This window comes from Molossus molossus, unplaced genomic scaffold (assembly GCF_014108415.1).
Source record: "Molossus molossus isolate mMolMol1 unplaced genomic scaffold, mMolMol1.p scaffold_m16_p_19, whole genome shotgun sequence".
Lineage (NCBI taxonomy): Eukaryota > Metazoa > Chordata > Mammalia > Chiroptera > Molossidae > Molossus > Molossus molossus.
The window spans coordinates 29,645,335-29,664,047 of record NW_023425354.1 but is presented as its reverse complement, the minus strand read 5'-3'; the positions used below and the strand labels follow the sequence as shown (position 1 = coordinate 29,664,047).

Genomic DNA, 18,713 nt, shown 5'->3' with positions numbered 1-18,713 from the left:
AGAACTCGTTTTTTGGAGAGCCAGGTGAACCAGGGAAAGGTGTATGGGAAGTATTTGGAGGGCTGGATTGAAAATGTTTTGCAAGGAGAGTTGCACAGGGCTCTAGCAGCAGAATTGGGGAAATGTCATGGGGTGAAGGGCCAGGGAAAATCAGAGACAGAAATGAGGGAAGGGGCAAAGCATGGCCTCTCCCTAGAAGGGGAGAGGGCAACAGCATCGCCTCTCCTTCTTTCTGTGTCTTGCAAGAAGAACTGGGGAGAGGAGCTAGACAGTAAGGATGGAGGGCCCCAGGGTGGAATCGGGTGAGCTCAGGTCAAGCCTTTCACCCTGATGTGCCTCAGTTCTCTCCCAGCTGTTAAACAGGGCTCTCGGTTCTTCCCAGGGAGTTAATGAGTGTTTACAAAAGAGCTTGGAGATCCTCAGATCTCAGCTGGGCCACCACTACAGTTATAAAGCTCAATAAGGGCTGAGTGTTTTGGGGAGGGGAGGAGTAGGGGAAGAGGGAAACAGACTACCCTCTTACAAACTAAGGATAAAACCAAGCTCAGAGAGCACAAGCCTCAGTTGCCACAGGATATCCTTGTGCCCAGGGATGGAGGTCATGCACCCCCATACCTCTAACCACCACCAAAGACTGGCCTCCAGCTAGCTGTAGGCAGAACCCAGACTAGCAGCTGGTCTTCATTAACTCCAGCTTTTTTTCACCCCACACTGTGAACCCACAGCTTCTACAGGCTTAGGCTAGAGGGGGCTGCCCTAGCCCGACCTTGCAGCTGACTCTGGGGTGGGGGACACCACACCAAAGGCCAAGTTACCAGCTGAAAATAAAGTTGAAGCAAGACTCTCTTTTCCCATTGGGAGCAAGAAGAGAGGAAAGAAAGGAGTGTGGGGGTGAGAGGGTGGAGGTGGGGGAATTTAGGGCAAACAGCAGGCAGTGAAGTCAGCTGGATTGAGGCCCAGAAACCCCCACACCCTGGGGCCAAGTCTTACTCTCTAGCTTTGCTTTCAGCTTGAGTCTTGGCTAGGCCCCAAGGGAAGGCCCTGGCTGCCCCCTTCTGCCTCCCCACCCCCACCCTTATTAAATACACATTTTATCTCTCAGCATCTTCATTATCTTAACTGAAGGAGACAAGCAGTGGATGGCGGCAGCAGAGAGCGTCAGGAGAGGGGGGCGGGTGTGGGGAGCAGGCGCACCCTTGTTATAAAGTGCTGATCTAGCGCTTTCAGGCAGTGTGGGAAAAAGAGGTGGGATCAAAGGGAGCGAGGCTGATTCAGTACTCAATTAGAGCTTCTTAAAAAAGGAGCTAGGTCTCTCCTTTTGCCAGTCTTCAGACAGTCTTTACCAAGACCTCTTGCACCCAATTAGTTTCTACTGCCATGCCTTGGGGCTGGGGTTGAAAATCAAGGGGAGGCCAGAGGGCACGCCTTCTCCCTACACATCGCACCTTTTCTGAGAAGGGGGAGACCTGCCACTATGTGTGGCTTAAAAGAGAATGTCCTAGAGGACATCTTTTCAGGAGGAACCTAAAGTTACAACTTTCCCCAAAAGTTAAAAAGTGGGACATCAAAGGTGGGTTCTTTCTTAATCCCTTGCCTGTGAGAGGCACGGCTTCTGGCCAGTCTCTAGGGACACGAGGTAACAACCAGACAGGTACCCCTCTTCCCAGCCTGTAGGGAGGACGCTCTCTCCACAGCCAAAGCTTCCTGGGAGCAACATAGAAGTTGCCTCAAGCAAAATACCACATCAGAGGGAGCAACTGGAATGCATCTGTGAGGCCAATAAACCTTCACAACTGTGCCAAGATGTATTTTTTAAGATGAAGCACCCATCTTTCACGGGGGTGGGGGGGTGGGGGGGGACTCCACCTCTGTGAAAAAGCACTAGCAATGTTTATCTCCAGATTAGAACTGTCAAGATGGAGGGAAAGGCAGCATCTTACTTGGTTTATCTGTTCATTCAACAATTGTCCATTGAACACTTACCATGTACGAGGCATGAAGTGCTGGGGACAGATACAAATGTACATAAAACCTTAAGCTTGGCTCTTTTGGTCTCCCTCAGTAGTCAAGGTGATACCTCTCTACAGATATTTTTTAAAAATCTCCAAGTCTGGCCCTGGCCAGGTAGCTCAGTTAGTTGGAGCATCATCCGGTACACCAAAAAATGTTGTGGATTTGATCCCTGGTCAGGGCACCTACAAGAGGCAACTGACTGGTATTTTTCTCTATATATAAATAAAAAACATATCCTCGGGCGAGGATTAAAAAAAAATTTCCAAGTCTGTCTCATTCCTACTTCCCAGTTCTTATGGTGTCTTTTTTTTTTTTATTAATTAATTTTTGTTACAGATGTTTCTCCTTTTTCCCCCACTGATTCCCCCCTCCCTGCCCTGTCCACAGTTTGTTGTCCATGTCCACTGTTCATGCATACATGCATATAAGTTCTGTGGTTTATCTCTCCCCCACCACCCCCTCTTCTGGGGATTGTCAGTCTGTACCCCACTTCCACGTCTCTGGGACTACCCCATTCCTCAGACTGTTATGTTCATTATATTCCACAAATAAGTGAGATCAAATGATACTTGTCTTTCTCTGTTTGGCTTGTTTCACTTAGGATGATACTTTCCAGGTCCCTCCATGGAGTCAAAGGATAAGAGATCTTTCTTTCTTAACAGCTGCGTAGTACTCCATTGTGTATATGTACCACCGCTTTTTTATCCATTCGTCTACTGATGGACACTTGGGCTGTTTCCAGATCTTAGCTATTGTAAATAGTGCTGCTATGAACATGGGGGAACATATCTTTTTAAATTTTTTATCCTCACTCGAGGACATTCTTGCATTTATCTCCAGGTAGAGCAGGAGGGGGAGAAAGAGAGAAACATCAACGTGAGGGAGACACACCAAGTGGACACCACCCACACGATCCCAACCAGGGCCGGGGACAAACTACAACCTAAGTACATGCCCTTAGTGGGAACTGAACCCAGGACTCTCTGGTCCATGGGCCAACACTCTAACCGCTGAGCCAAACCAGCCAGGGCTTATTGGTGTGTCTTAAAGGCAGGGAGGAACAGGGGGCGGTGGAGGAGAGAAGAGAGCCAACTTTTTTGATCTCTGGGTAGCTTGGACCTCACACACTCTTGCCAGTTATCTAGCCACAGGCAAGTCTTCATTGAGCCAGAAATATCAGTGGCAGCTCTGGGGTTGAAACACCAACTTTATTGTGTCTATGTTCTTTCCATGGCAATACCCAACAACACTCTATGGAAGCTTAATCTGCTTCTTTGGAGGAGAAGAAATAAGTAAACCAGGACATAGACACACACACCCCACCACCTTCAAGAGGAAGAATGTAGGTCAGCATCTTTGCCACTACTCTTATGTGAAACAGCCTATGATCCTGGCAAACACTAGTAACCACAAGCCCATCCCATCCCACTAAAAATCCCACTTCTTCCCATAGCTCTCAGCCTTGGTGAGAAAAGCCAGCAAGAAAAGGACTTTCTTCCTCCTCTCAATCTGCTCCCTGGTCGTCTGATTTACACTTAAGACTTCACTGACAAACATACATGAGCTTTTGCCCCCACTAGGGCAGCGGAAGCCAAGCAGGGACTCGAGGTCGGCTTCACGCATCATCGACAGAACCAACCCTGTTCCAATTGCTGAAGTCTTAAGAGCAGCAATGACCTAGAAATTGATGGGGGTGGGGGTGACTGAAGGAAAAGAAACCAACAACCAGTACACAGAAAACCCTATTTCCAAATATCAGGGGAAAGGGAGAGAAAGAAGGTAGAGGGGAAAGAAATTTGGCCCCTTTGAATCTGCAAACGCAATCTTGGCTCTGTGCCATGGATACACAGCAGCCCCACTGCGAGTCAAGCCATGTTCCTGACTCAAGCCCTACAGTTAAGAGGAAGGCGCCAAGCCTCAAATACAACGAGGTGGGGAGGCCACTCCTTTTTGGGCAGGATCCTACTGTGGACACAGAACAGACAGCAGCTGCCCACAGTGTGGAAACAAACTGTAAAGCAGTCACGTCTCTTAAGGCTGCAGCATCCAATAAAATGTAATTTAAATCAAGCCTCGCATCTGTTCTCAATCCCATTCAGTCTCTGCTTTCCATCAGCCTTCGGACAATCTTTGCAATTATGCTTGTTAACCCTTATAGCCCCAGACACTCTCCAAGTTTCTAGGTACAGAGAACTGTTCTCCACTCGCAGATTACCTCGAGGGAATGACTTCTTTGACAAGAGTGTGTGAGCTCTGCTACACACCCGTGGGTAGTGTTCATTTCAGAGGGCTCCGTGTGCCCTTCTTCTATCCCATACCACCTGCTGCAGCCCAGATCACATTGCAAGGATACAGTGGACAGCATGAATGAAACAGTGGCCAACAGATCATTTGTACACATATCAAGTTCCCAAACTCAAGTCTCTGTCAGAAAGGTAGGAGGAGGCAGAAGAGCTCAGGGAACAGACTTGGTCACTGGTTCTCAGACCATTCATATTACATATGGTTTGCATTCCAAGAATTTGCTTGAGTTATAAAAGTACAGCAGTCTCCCAAATGAATCCAGCTTGTTTCCCCTTCCCTCAAACTGCCCCAGCCCCAGGTCTGCACTTTCAAGGCAGTCAGCGTTGTCATGGTGCCCTCTGGTGTCCCCAGCACAAATTGCCATTTTATGCCACTAGAAACCAAACCCAGAAAAGGGGAGACCTGAGTAACCATATGAATTAATTTATCTGATAAGACTAGAAAAAGATAAGATTTAGTTAAGAATCCAACTCCCAACAAAAGCATCTTAAGACAAGAGGCTTCATCTGTGGGTGAAGAGACCGAGGGACAGCTTAGGGAGGAATTTTCATACAGCCGCCTGAAAGCTTGAGCCCTGGATATGTGATTGCTTACAAAGACAAGAAAGAATGCAACTTGAAAATAAATATATTCACAGTCCGTAGTTCCATTCTCCTTACAACCCCACACCCTGGGGAGTGCCTAAGAAACTCAATGAGTCTTTAAAATGTCACAATGTGGATGTCTCTGCAACGTGAACACAGGAACCTCCAAAAAGAAAGAAATCCTTTGACCACGAAGCATCCTCCAACTCTCCACTTGGACTTGATTCCTTTCCTGGATCACCCTTTTTCATTCTTCTGATTCTAGTGCAAAAGTTCTTTCAAATGTACCAATGTTTGAGGAAACTAAAAGGTAAATATGTATACATTTCACAACATAAATCTGTATCCTTGCAAGCATATTAAGGTAGTAAATATAATTTAAAAGGGTCTACTTGGTAATTTTTAATGCATAAAAATAAGACTCCCCCCAAAATAATAAGACCTAAAGATGTTATATTCTGTGTAAACATTCTTGAATCTATCGATTAAATTTGATCACTTTCAAATAAAAAAAGTCGTATTTGTTTTCAGACCTGAATATAAATATATAAAGTACTAAAATGAAGACTTTTTAGCTCTCTAAATACTAGCTGGATACTTTCAAGTGGAGTATTAGTATAAAATAAAAGAATTTAAGGCAATCCAGTAGCTAAGATATTTCCAATTAAAGTTCTGTCTTTCAGAGCATGTTCTATTTCCTTCTCTTCAGTCTTCAAAGACACCTGGAAAGAAGAGAAAAAAGTTTTCACAGTGGAGAACTCACAAAGACAAAGTTTGTATTATGTAAAGGTCTACCATGTTAAACTTTTCTCACAAGAGACAAGTTACACTGCTTTTTCAATGGCCTAGAGAAAAAAAAAAATCTCATTCATGCCCCAGTCCCATCCTCACAGATCTTAAACTCTACCTAACAAAATACAAATTGTTTATCTAATTGCAGTCATTTTATATCCTTTACTTTAGCAAAAAACAAGCTCTCCAAAACAGGACAATTAAAAGCAATGCTACAAAGAAGTAGTCGGTTGTACCTTTGTGAAGCGGTTTTCCTTGTTTTTCTTTAATTCTAAAATGCCCCTGGCCTCCAAGAGCTCTGAAAGTGACAAACATTCTGACTGGTCCACAGCTGCCACCTGCTGTTTGCGACAGACGCTACTATAGGCTTCGTATAACTGGGAGAAAACAAGGAAGAACAAATGCTGCTTAGAAGTCATATCTCTTGTAACCTTATAATCTTAAAAATGTGAGTCTGGGTTTGCAAAAAAAAATTATCCCTCCCCCTTTTCAGTAAAATCTTTGAACAGGCATTCTGTAGATATTGCCAAAAACATACTGTACACTGTCATGCAGAAAAGGGCTTTATATTTCAGAGAGAGGCAGAAATAGAAAGGGAGATGATTAATGGCAAATTCTCAACCACAATCTAAGGGAAACAAAGTTAGCTTCCTTAGCCCTGGCCGGTTTTGCTCAGTGGTTAGAGCTTTGGCTTGTGGTCTGGAGAGACCTGGGTTCGGTTTCCGCTAAGGGCATCTACCTCAGTTGCAGTTTGTCCCTGGCCCTGGTTGGGTCGTGTGGGTGGCAACCACTTGATGTGTCCCTTTCACATCGATGTTTCTCTCTCTCTCTCTCCCTCCCACTCTATCTGAACAAAATATCACAAAATGTCCTCGGGTGAGGATTAAAAAAAAAAAGTTAGCTTCCTTTTATATATGGCACCAGTATTTATTCTTACTATTAAAATCCATTTTTAATTCTTATCAGCTGGAGCATGACAGGCCTTTGGAAAATATCTGCTCTGCAAAACAGATTCTCACCTCTACCCCAGCTCCATCTGCTGCCATTCCCACTAACCTTCCCCAGAGTGACCTCTTTGGTTTTCCACCGCCTGGTCAAGAGTAGCAAAGAGCAGACCAAGATCTTCTGCTGAAGAGGGAAGGAATCTTGTGCTCCTTCTTGGATCAAAGTCATTCTGTTTCCATCAACTTCTGAAATGACTTGGGATATGTGACTAAGACCAACACGCTTCGGAACCAGTGACTCAGAGGATGATTTACCTATAAAATAAATAAATCAAGCTTAATTAGATTTTTTAAATTGTGTGTACTGAGACAGATGATAGCAAGTTTTAGCTGAAGAAAATTCAAGTGCAGTCATGTAGTGGCAAAGCAGAGGTTCCAACTCTGGAACTAGAAACAAAAGAATGAGAGACAATGCTATCCTTAGAGAAAGGCCAAAATAGCCCGGCAGGTGTGGCTCAGTGGTTGGGCGTCAACACATGCACTAAGAGGTCACTGGTTCGATTCCCGGACAGGACACATGCCCATGTTGTGGGCAAAACCTCTAGTGGGAGCACGCAGGAGGCGGCCAATCGATGTTCTAGTTCATTGATGTTTCTTTCTCTCTCTCTCCCCCTTACTTTCTCTCTCTAAAAAAAAAATAATAAAGAAAAAAGCCAAAATAATGTGGGATGACTTGGGAAGAATACTAAGCTATTTTGCCCTGTAGAGCACAATTTCATTTCGGAGAGACAAAAATCCACCTCATGCAAGAATAAGGACCAGACAGAGAACTACTGTGTCTTGCCTTGGAAGTTCCTAATATCTCAAAGGTAAAGAAGAACAGAACCTTGAAGCAAAGATTACTGTGCCCAGTAATTAAGAAAAGAAATAAGTTGGAAAAATGATCTAATATGTTGAATCAAACAAGTGGCTAAATGTGGACAGTAAAGTCAATCCTATGTAAGTCCTCGAGACAGCCTCCACAAATGACCTTTGAGGTTGGTTCACTTGCCCAAGCTGATCTACAGTAGAGCAACACTTGAGAAAATGTCATTGGATATCTTAGCAGATAGCACCATCTCAGAGGCTGGAGGTTGGGAAGCAGCCAACAAGCTGCATGGGACTATAGCCTCATTGTTTGGAGATGCATGAATCACAAGACAGGAGGGATTTGCTCTGTAACAATCTTTACCTAAAGTTACTTCCCGAGATCATGTGCAGTTGCCCCACCAGTAGTGGAGAAACTGGAGTTCACTGAGCAAGTAGCAGAATCTTAAGGTTGAAGGAAATTTAGAGGCCTAGTCTTGCTCCCTACCCCACGGCTGAGTCCCCTCTGAAACAATCCCAACAAGTGGTCACCTACCCAGCTTTTGTTTGAATATCTTTAATACTGGGGAACTCGCTAAGTGTCAAAGAAGTTCAGTTAGTGCCGTTTATTAGAAAGTGTCTTCTTATACACGGTGGGGCAAGAGTGGGTTTATAGTTGTGAGTATGCGAAAGTCGATTCTTGTATTATTTATTACATTATTTTATTTTTTATTGATTTTTCTAAACAGAGGGGAAGGAAGAAAGAGAGAGAGAGAGAGAAACACTAATTTGTTGTCCCACTTATTTATGCACTCATTGGTTGATTCTAGTATGTGCCCTGACCAGAGATTGAACCCACAACCTTGGTATATTGGGACGATGCTCCAACCAACTGAGCATCTATCTATCTTCCTTCCTTCTTCCTTCCTTCCTTCTTCCTTCCTTCCTTCCTTCCTTCCTTCCTTCCTTCCGTCCTTCCTTCCTTCCTTCCTTCCTTCCTTCCTTCCTCTCTCTCTCTCTTTCTTTCTTTCTTTTTAAATATATTTTCTTTATTGATTTTAGAGAGAGAGAGATAGAAACATCGATGAGAGAACATCAATTGGCTGCCTCCTACATGCCCCCCACTGGAGGTTTAGCCCACAACCTGGGCATGTGCCCTGACCGGAAATTGAACTAGCAGACTCTTGGTGCATGGGTTGGTGCTCAACCTCTGAGCCACACTGGCCGGGCTTATTTTCTTTTTTAAAATATGTTTTTATTGAATTTTTACAGAGAAGAGAGAGATAGAAACATTGATGTGAGAGAGAAACATCGATTGGCTGCCTCCTGCACTCCCCCTACTGGGGATCGAGCCTGCAACTCAGGAATGTGCTCCGAGACTCGAACCGGGACCTCAGTCCATGGGAGGATGTTCAATCCACTGAGTCACACCAGCCAGGCAGGGCTGTATTATTTTCCATACGAACAACTGTAAATCTACTTTTGCCCCATCCTCTGTATAGCTGAAGTCAGTTTCCCTATAGCTTTCTAGAGCCATTAAAAGCCAATCACATACACCAGAAGTCAAGTCAGTAATCAGATTAGTCTAATAATTTACACTAGGAACTTATAACAGCTTTCAGCTATGTGTGTGTCAGTAGTGCTGACAGGGTCACTGACACACCTATGTGTTATTCGGTAGTGGGGGAAAAAATGGAATAGTCTGAAAAGCTGACTAGAAACAAATATCTAGTCTATGCCTTGGCATATATTACCTACCATCACCCTAAGCACTAAGTTTGGCTACTTCTAAAGTATTTTTATTAATTTTCTTTCAACGAGGTGATGAAAAATAGAAAGTGTTCTCTGTGGAACTACAGTGCTAGAAACAATTTTAATAACTTTCAACCAGTACAGGAGTGAAGAAGAAACAATCAAACCAGACAGTCCTGTTTCTAAAGATTAACAATGGATATTAAATACTGACGCGATAGTGTAGTCCATGGCCATTTAATATCTGCCATAGCCAAGAGACAGGAAAATTAATTTTTCCATTTTTGCAATAGCTTGCCGTTTACTGCAGCAATATTATCTTTATATCTCCACCCTCCTAGACTTGTTTAAAGACTTGAGATATCCCAAGCTGAACTCAATTCTTTCACTGTCTGACTCTTATCTACCAGGCTTTACTTTCGCCTATATTGAGACCTAAGCTGCACACAACCTAAGCACCCAGAGAGAAGCTGATCCAACCTTACTGTCCAGTTTTCATTCCTAGAGCTTGGAAGGTAAACCTACTCTGTCCCAACCGTTTATGTAACACCCTGGGAAACTCATTTCCAGTAATGCATGGATTATAATACTGGCAGACAAGATTGAAATTAAGATGATGAAATAGACCAAAAACCACACACACACACACACGGGTGAGTGTGGATTTAACTATGTTCATTACATCTTTCTAGCTCTTTCCTCAGAAAAGTTAAGCTTCCATTACGAAAAAAGATGGGAAGGAGATAAACTACTTACATTCAGACAGTGGTTTGAGGATAGTCTGGCTTTTGACATCCGACTCTACAATTTCAATAGCTCTCCTATAAAAAATATTTCTAAAATTAATTTAGGCTGAGCCAAACCGAACACCACACCAAACCACCAAGCTCAAAAACAGACATATTAACAAAAAAAATGTTTTATAATTTTAAAGCCCCCAAACAAAACTAGGCTATGTCTCAGCTAAAGGAGACTTAGTTGCCTTGAAATAATTTGCAGACCAGGGCATCTGAGAACTTCAACACTACATGGTTTCTTCTTACAGATGCCAAGTAGGTCATCATACATTGAGCCAATGATAACACTTTGGATGAGAAGAAAACGTCATGGATGGGAGAGAGAATACATAGTGTGGGCAGCTGACTAAAGACAGCTAGTACTACCCATCCACACCGGACCTAAAAGAAGTCTTCGGTTATAGACACTGGCATATGTGTAGGCTAAACCACACCAGCCTCCATGACTATTGCTCAGAGCTGAAGTCTTTACCCAAGTAGTTTGCTGACTAGGGGGAACTTTCAAATCCAGGATCATGCCATCTAGCAATAGGAAGAGCTTACTCTCCCACTGCTCTCTCCAAACTACTTTGCCCACAGGAAGCCATAAGCCAGATCTGGATCTTCTATATGGCAGTAGGGGGAGGTAGGACCAACGGGCCAGCACAGCAAGTATCATTTTAATGGACCCAGTGTCCCTACTGGGAAGGAAGAAATTTCATCAGTCAGCACAGAGCTTTCCCCAGCAGGAGGGACAGGGGGATGGGAAGGGAGAGAGGTCTGGAGTACAACTGTGGGGACCACCGACTGAAGGAAGGGGTGCTCACAAAAAGCTAAGGAAAGAAAAAAAATGTCCAAAGGCAAAGATGGTTCAGGTCCATAAATAAACCTGCTTGAGACCAGCTAATGGAAAAGTAAACTGGAGTCTTTTTTAATACAAATGTAATTAACCAATCTATAATCACCACAGGGAGTGCCAGCAACATCTCATTTGTTCCTCCCTCCGTAGGTAATGGACTGATAATGTTTCAGACATTAACACGGTGGAAAAGCAGAACTCCCCACTGAGAAACAAGTCCTCTTTTCTGAGCATAAAAAGTGGCAGAACAGAGCCTCTTAAGCCACATTCACTTGAGTTACACGAGACAATTAAACAGCATTTCTTTTTTTTAATAAAAGCAGCCAACAGTGCCATAACTCACCTGCAAACATCTAGTGCTTTGCGAACGTCTCCTGAAACAGCAGAGATTTTTCGGGCACAGAACTGAATTGCAGCATTGTCCAGAATCTGATCTTTAGGTACCTTTGGACAAGACACAGAAGGTGGCAGTTGGAACTATAAGGCTATGTCCTCTGTAATTTAGATCCCACACGTAAGTATTTTCACACATAAGTTTAAACTTGATTGGCCACCGTTTAGGGTCTATAAGAGATGTCTTTTCTACTCATAAGTAAATGAAGTTTTACACATTTAAGCATTTTGAGGAATGTGATAGAAGTTCATTAAGTGAAAAATAAAAAGCAAAGTTTCGTTAAATTAGCAAAACGAAACTAAAATAAAACCTATTTGGGCCCAGCCAGTGTGGCTGGATTGGACATTGTTTCATGGACTGAGAGGTCCTGGTTCAATTGCTGGTCAAGACATGTGCCCAGGTTGTGGGCTCGATCCCCAGTAGGGGGCATGCAGAAGGCAGCAGATTGATGTTTCTCACATAGATGTTTCCATCTCTCTCTCCCTTCCCCTCTCTAAAAAAATCAATATATATTAAAAAAAAACCACACACACACCTATATGGTCATTTTTAAAAGAGAAAGCTTTTTCATAGGCCCTATTTTGAAAGGTCTTACTAAAGAAGCAGTTGAGTAATTCCTCTCTTACTTTATTTTTATTTTTTTAGAGTGGGAAGGAGGAAGGGAGAGAGGGGAAGAGAGAGAGAGAGAGAGAGAGAGACACTGATGCATTGATGTGATTGGTTGCTTCCTGCTTAACCCCAACCAGGGACAGAAGCAAACCTGCAACTCAGGTCCATGCTCTTGACTGGGAATCAAACCCCTGACCCTTTGGTCTGAGGGCTAATTCTCTAACCACTAGTCATACTTGCCAGGGCTCCTCTCATATATATATATATATATATATATATATATATATATATATATCCCCCCCCCAACACTGAGGCACCCAATAAATGGAGTCATGGGTGAAAATTCTTATAAAAATGTTCTCACTACGGCCCAGAGGAAATCTATGCTTAGTGATGCTATCAAAACAAAATATTTTAGAGCTATTATTAGGTTTCCCCAACATAGGTGATCCAAGGAACACACATTTGGTATAATGGTTGTCACTTACCTGATTAAGTCGATCCTGCAAGATAGTGGCTATCTGATTTTTGGTATAAGGTGGGAAGTTCAACAGCCGTGGCTTACATTTTTCTCTAGCTTGAAGCCTTGGCAGAATTCTGTCTGTGAGATCCAAGGTATTAGCAATGCCTGAGGAGGAGATAAGGAACACTAACTATCACTGGTCAAATCATCCTAAAAGGAAAAATAAGCCATCTGAAAGCTGAAAAAAATTTCCAGTTATAACCCAGAATTACAATTGTTGCTTCCCACTTGCTGCCCCCCTGCTCCCACCCAATACTCGTTAGGTAAGATCTATATAGTCAGCACAGAATGCTCTTTTCAAGTTAGAATTGTTCACTGATAAGCAGAATCAGATACTCCAAAAATCAATGGTCTCTGAAATGCAGTATTATGCCATTTCTATTCAGACTTAACAAAACTGGTTTTCCTTAAATTAAAATTACTATTATTTTAGGGTAACTTCCTTATTTTGATAAGAAAGTAGAAAGCTGGTTTAAAGTGAAATAATAGGTGATAAATAAGCTAAGGAGATTTAAAAAGGATTCTTTAGAATCACCATGTAACAGTAACAACTGAGCACTCACCAATCAGCACCAATCGAGAATTGCTTAGCCATGGCCATTCAAACAGTGTGTACAACACATCCTGCCCTTTGCTGTCCAGCTGATCCATCTCGTCCAACACCAACACACTACATAGAAAGAGAAATAATTAGTGTCCATGTTCACCTTCTTCACTCTCCTATCTGCTTGATCTGGGCTGACTCTAGGTCACGTTTCTACAGCTGAGACCATTCTGAAGATCATAATTTGTCCTATCTCCAGTCACTGCTACAAATGATCTCCCCTCCACCATCATGAAAAAGTAACACTTAGGTTTTCCAAGCAATTAGTTTAAAAATACTGTCCAATTTAAAATTTGGAAAGTGTAATTTTCTTTTCTTCTTTCCCTTTAAGCTTATTTAACGACCTCTCATAGAGAAAATTCAGGGAAATTTCTTTTTATGAGCAAACTGATAAATTCAAGAGACTAGAATGTGAGTTTATGGGTGAGAGACTTTTCAGATTTTTAGACAGGAACATGCGGCAGAGCAATACTTACATCATGGGGCCCTTCTCTGCAGTCAAATGGTTTTCCAGCTTCCTCATCATGTCCTTCCCAGCTGGCCTGGATACTCCTTCCTGACAAATCTCCTGAGCAATAACTGGGAATACAGCCTGGGCACTCCTCAAGGACATGCAATTCAGCATGATGGTTTTAAAACTTTTCAGTTCCTTCTAGAAAAATGCAAACATAGGAGTTATTTTGACCTCGGATAAAGATTTGATGGAATCTGAAGTGTCTTTGAGGAGTTAACAGCATACAAGAGAATAAGCTCTATTTTCGTTTGGAAAGATTTAGACAAGGAAACCAAACATGTCTTTTGGGGGAAAACGTCACCTAAGACTTCCATTTTTCCTTAACCCTTAATAACTAAGTGTGATTTTAGCAAGAGCATCATAATTCGGACTCTCTAAGTACCTTCAGGTCTTGTAGAATTCGGCTTAAGCAGGCAGTTTTTCCAGTTCCAGGAGCACCAGAAAGATAAAGGCTTCCAGCTTTTTTCCCACAGATGTGCTCCCTCAGGAAATTCCTGATGACATCCATCTCCTTTTCCCTGGCAGGCAGTCGATCTGGGACAGCTGTATTCAGGACCAGCTTTGCTTGCTGATAGCAAGTGCCTGTGCCAGACATAAAAGGACAATTAGATACAACGAAGGTGACTGAGAAGACCCAGTGGGTTTCATTTGGATTTACCAGCCTTGTTTATAAGGCTGCACTAACAGCTGCTGTAAGAACAAACCTTCTTGCTTGAACAGTCTCACACATGCAGATTCTTTCTCCAGTGGACATCTCTGCTCAGAATTCGTTATGATCTCTTGACCTTTTCGAGCTGAGGAACATATTTTGTTTTCGTGGACTCTGGCTTGTTCTCTTTTGCTAGGAGACTTAACTGTCAGCTGATTGTCAAATACCAATCTGCGCCCCTTAGGTGTGTGTGAGCGAGGGGGACCATTCTCTTTCTTGCCCAGCTTTGGTGGAGAACAGGTTGATAAATGGGGAGTGTTGCATTGGTTGTCATCACCTGAAACATGTTAAAATAAAAACATGGTCATTCACGGCAGTGTTTAGTAAAAAGACTTGCAGAGATCTTTGCCTACCCTAGAAAAAGGTGAGTATATACTTCAGTCAAAGGCACCAAAATACAATGCCTCTCATGTTAGAAGCAAATACTGGCCACCAGATGGCAGCACTGAATCTTACTACTGTGCCATAGAAATCAAAAGGGTTTTGGTGGGATGAAATTCTAAGATGGTTCTAAAACAGGGTTTCTCAACCTTGGCACCATTAATATCCTGGGCCAAATAAATCTTCACTGTGGAGTATGTGTGTTCCCTGTAGAATGGTTAGCAGCATCCCTGGTCTTTATCCACTATGCCAGTGGTACCTCCTCAGTTTTAACAACCAAAAATGTCTTCAGACACTGCCTAATCACTCCTCATTAAAAACAAATGATCTAAAACAAGATAGGATTACCAATCACCATTCTAGAATAAGTATGTCACCCTTGTCTCTTAATTTCACCACTATTAGGGCAAATTTCTTTTTTTTTTTTGGTACGTGCCCCTGGCAGGAACTGAACCCGGGACTCTCTGGTCCACAGGCCGACGCTTTAACCGCTGAGCCGAACCGGCCAAGGCCTATTAGGGCAAGTTTAAAAATACTATACATTACAGTTAACTGCTAAGTCATTTAAAATACTGATAGATACTAAGTTCAATTAAGAACTATTAAATACTTCAGAAAGTGATCCTAACTCTGAAATTCAGTGAGAACCTAGCAACCATCTTGAAAATAACCAAAGTGAATAGAGGGTCTTAACAGAACTTACCTGCTTCAAAGGGCCAGGCACTCTTATTACTGAAGAGAGAGAGGAGGTCAAATGCTACCAATCGAAAAGTACTTATATAACGGATAGCTTACCCAGACGTTTTCTGGGGCTGAGAGGCAGACTTTTTACACAAGGAGAACGGGATATGGCCTGGACATTTGTCAGTTCCCGTTTGGCGTCGCTCGAGTTTTTAGCTTTGTTCGATGTCCGAGGCAGCTTCTTTTTAGGAAAACGGATTGTAGCTTGTGACTGGGATCGGGTTTGAGGCATGATGGCAACACAGCTGGACACAAAAAAGAGAACAGGAAAGCCAATCAAGATGTAAAACTAAAAGAAAAATACCTAACATGGACTGTATACCCATGATCAACACATTTCATAAGTAAATAATGTTATAACATTTTAGCATTCGGTTCTGCTTCCCATCCACATCCATACAATAACAGCAAAAAACTTGTCTTCCAACTACGGTAAGAAGCTGTTACAAACATTTTAGGTACTGCCTCATAGGTACAATTATTAACGTGATCTTGAGGATGAGAAAACTACGAGGCACAGAGGCCCAAGTCACAGCAAACCAGGCACTCTGGCTCCACGTTCTTACCCACTTGAGCAACGCAATAAGTTCATTTTGATTTATTTCTACAGTACTTCTAATTCCCTCACTCCAGCTACCGGGTATATCTTTATCCCTACAGTCTCCCCCTCGCCATCACCCCCCAGGCCTCACTCTGCACTCAGTCCCCCCTCTACGCAACTCTCAAACCCACGCGGAACATACCCCTCTTACAACATTCAGCTCCTTTGCCTACGCACAACTGCCAGACTACTCCGTGGGCGCACATAGAATCCCTCACCCCACCTGATCTCCCGCGGTCTGAGCTCAACTCCCCTCGCTTCACCTCGGGCATCATCGGAATCCGCGGGCCTTGTCACCCCCCTCCGCTACTTCCCTGACCCCAGGCCTCCCGGAGCAATCCTCTCCTCTCCACCCCACAGGGCTGCATCACCTCAATGCCGCGTCCTTCTCACCTCTCCGGCACAAGGCTTCAGGGATTCTTCACAATTTCCTAAACAAACCGGCAACAGCAAAATCCAGACGCCCTCGCGCCAAATCTGCACCGCCGTAGCTTTCCGGCCTCCCGCCAAAGTCCAACCAGGTTTCTGATTGGCTGTCGCCTGAGTGCCGCGCAACTTGGACAACGCCCACCTTCCTTTTCGCGTCCAATCCACAACCAATAAGAGAGCCCAGGTCTCAGCGCCCCCGTGAGGCCACGCCCACCGAGCGGAGGGTGCACATTTACATCCGGGATCTCCGCGGAAAGACGCGCGGTAGCGGAGGGAGTGACTCTGGGAAAGGCGAACTGCACACGCCGCACAGCCCGGCGGGAGATGTAGTCTTTGTCGCTCGCGGCTTTATTTCTACGGCTTCCTCTCAATGGGAGGTGTAAATATGTGGTTGCTCCTTCTCACTGCTGCAGTTACCCATTTTCATCATCCTAATGGACTACATTTTTAGAGAGCTACTATATAATACATACCATTTTGGGGACAGTTCTGGGTGCCAGATATGATGCTAGGCGCTTTATTTATCTAATGCTCAACCCTGCAAGGTATAAAGCAATTGTGCAGAGGGTTAATTAGGAGTCACACCATCCTGCTGAAGAAGGGCCCTAGGACCCAGATTTCCTGACACCCAAACCAATGTTGTTTTTTTGTAAAGTTCTACACATGCATAAAGAAATACATCTCATTACAGTATCCTCAATTTGTGTTTCAAAGGTGAGAAATAAAGCCAGGCCTTTGTTTTTATTTTGTTAAAGGTAAGAATCTGATATTTTGTGTACCTTCTTATCATTAATCCCATTAATCAACACTTCGTAGGGGAGTGGAGAGAATTATGACCCCTTAATTTTAAAATCTTTTTTTTTATGGCGAAACACTAGGGTTTCAGGGCCAGAGAAGACTGCTATAGAAGAGGCAAGCTGAGCTTTTAATGAAAAAGATAAATTACAGCAGTAATTTATAGGCCAGCTTCCAAAGCTAATAACCTAGCTAAGCCTCCAGTTCTGTTAAAGGCCAAAACCCAATTTTAGGTGATGGTAAGCATTTATCTTTCATCCTTCAACATCAAATAAAATGCAGCAATAAAGTTGAGAAATAGGAAAACAATATTACAATCGTCGGTTAATTGTAGTTAGTTCATATAGGAGATAAGAGCCAATATTGAGTGCCTAAGTGTATGCCAGGGACTGAGCTCAAGCATTTTACCTATATCACCTTATTAATTCTCACAAGCACCCCACGAAGTTGGTATTATTTCCATTTTACAAATGAAGAAATGAAAATGGAAGGGGTTGAGTAAATATTACCAAGGTCACACAACTAGTAAGTGGAAGAGCTGGAATTTGAACTTAGAAAGTCTGACAGCTCAAACTCTTAACCACTTAAACATGGGAGAGGATTAGATAGATGCAGTTCTAATTTATTTTATTTTTATCCTCACCCGAGGACATTTTTCGATATTTTGTTCAGATAGAGTGGGAGGGAGGGAGAGAGAGAGAGAGAGAAACATCGACGTGAAAGGGACACATTGAGTGGTCGCCACCCACACGACTCAACCAGGGCCGGGAACAAACTGCAACTGAGGTACATGCCCTTAGCAGGAACCGAACCTGGGTCTCTCTAGACCGCAGGCTGACACTCTAACCGCTGAGCCAAACTGGCCAGGGCCAGATGCAGTTCTAAAGTGGACTTCTAAATAGGAAGAGATGGTAAAGAAGCACATTTTGGAAAGGCTTCCTAGGAGCTGAAAACCATTAAGAGTGAAGATATTAGGCAGCCATGAACATAAAAAGTGTTATCCTAGAATGGAAGCTTTTGACCAGATGGTATTTATCAAAAGGGTAATAGAACCTAGGAAGCAACCTTCACTGTTCCTATTTATTTTTATAACTGGGCACCTGCAAATTGTCCTTAGTAACCTGAAATGGTACCATGTGCCCAGCCAGCTTTAAGGGATGGTAGTGAACAATCTCCCTCAGTTACAGTGGGAGAGAGGGAGCAGAGGAAGCGTTGAGTACTTTGTGTATGTGTGTGTGTGTGGGGGGGGGGGTACGTGCCCCTAGCAGGAACTGAACCCTGGACTCTCTGGTCCACAGGCTGACGCTCAACCGCTGAGTCAAACTGGCCAGGGCAAAGCGTTGAGTACTTAACCTGCATATTGGAGCCTATGAAAACACTCACCAGGAAGTTTAATACTGGTCCAAAAAATAGTGGAAGCAGGCAGAAAATCACAGAATGTCAGGATTGAAAGGTCTCTAAAAGGTTAACTACTTGAAAATTTCCCTTTCCAATATTCCAGTAACGTGATGCACATACCACCAAACTATTTCTTGCTTCTCTG

The 18,713-nt window shown here is 43.3% G+C and overlaps 1 protein-coding gene across 2 annotated transcripts; it reads right to left on the bottom strand.

The window, feature by feature from the left end:
- Nucleotides 1-5,488: 5,488 nt before the first annotated feature.
- CDC6 (cell division cycle 6) lies at nt 5,489-17,075 on the bottom strand. 2 transcript variants are annotated; one of them, XM_036268963.1, is made up of 12 exons: nt 16,849-17,075; nt 15,400-15,590; nt 14,219-14,500; nt 13,897-14,096; nt 13,477-13,652; nt 12,960-13,066; nt 12,362-12,501; nt 11,214-11,314; nt 9,992-10,056; nt 6,750-6,952; nt 5,930-6,070; nt 5,489-5,623 (listed from the first exon to the last, which is right to left on the bottom strand). In XM_036268963.1, the coding sequence occupies exons 2-12, from the start codon at nt 15,575-15,577 to the stop codon at nt 5,534-5,536; spliced, it is 1,683 nt and encodes a 560-aa protein (XP_036124856.1). In that variant the 5' UTR covers nt 15,578-15,590; nt 16,849-17,075; the 3' UTR covers nt 5,489-5,533. The 2 variants fall into 2 exon arrangements, with proteins under 2 accessions (XP_036124856.1, XP_036124855.1); XM_036268962.1 differs by lacking the exon at nt 16,849-17,075 and adding an exon at nt 16,318-16,364.
- Between the last annotated feature and the right edge of the window lie 1,638 nt (nt 17,076-18,713).

What these genes read in the sequence shown, in the direction of transcription:
- CDC6 (XM_036268963.1), bottom strand. Translation starts at nt 15,577, where the DNA reads ATGCCTCAAACCCGATCCCAGTCACAAGCTACAATCCGTTTTCCTAAA. An exon ending in TTCTCGATTGGTGCTGATTG is followed by an intron (nt 12,502 to 12,959) that starts GTGAGTGCTCAG and finishes TCTCCTCCTCAG; the next exon opens with GCATTGCTAATACCTTGGAT. An exon ending in AGGAAAACCGCTTCACAAAG is followed by an intron (nt 5,624 to 5,929) that starts GTACAACCGACT and finishes TCTTCTTTCCAG; the next exon opens with GTGTCTTTGAAGACTGAAGA.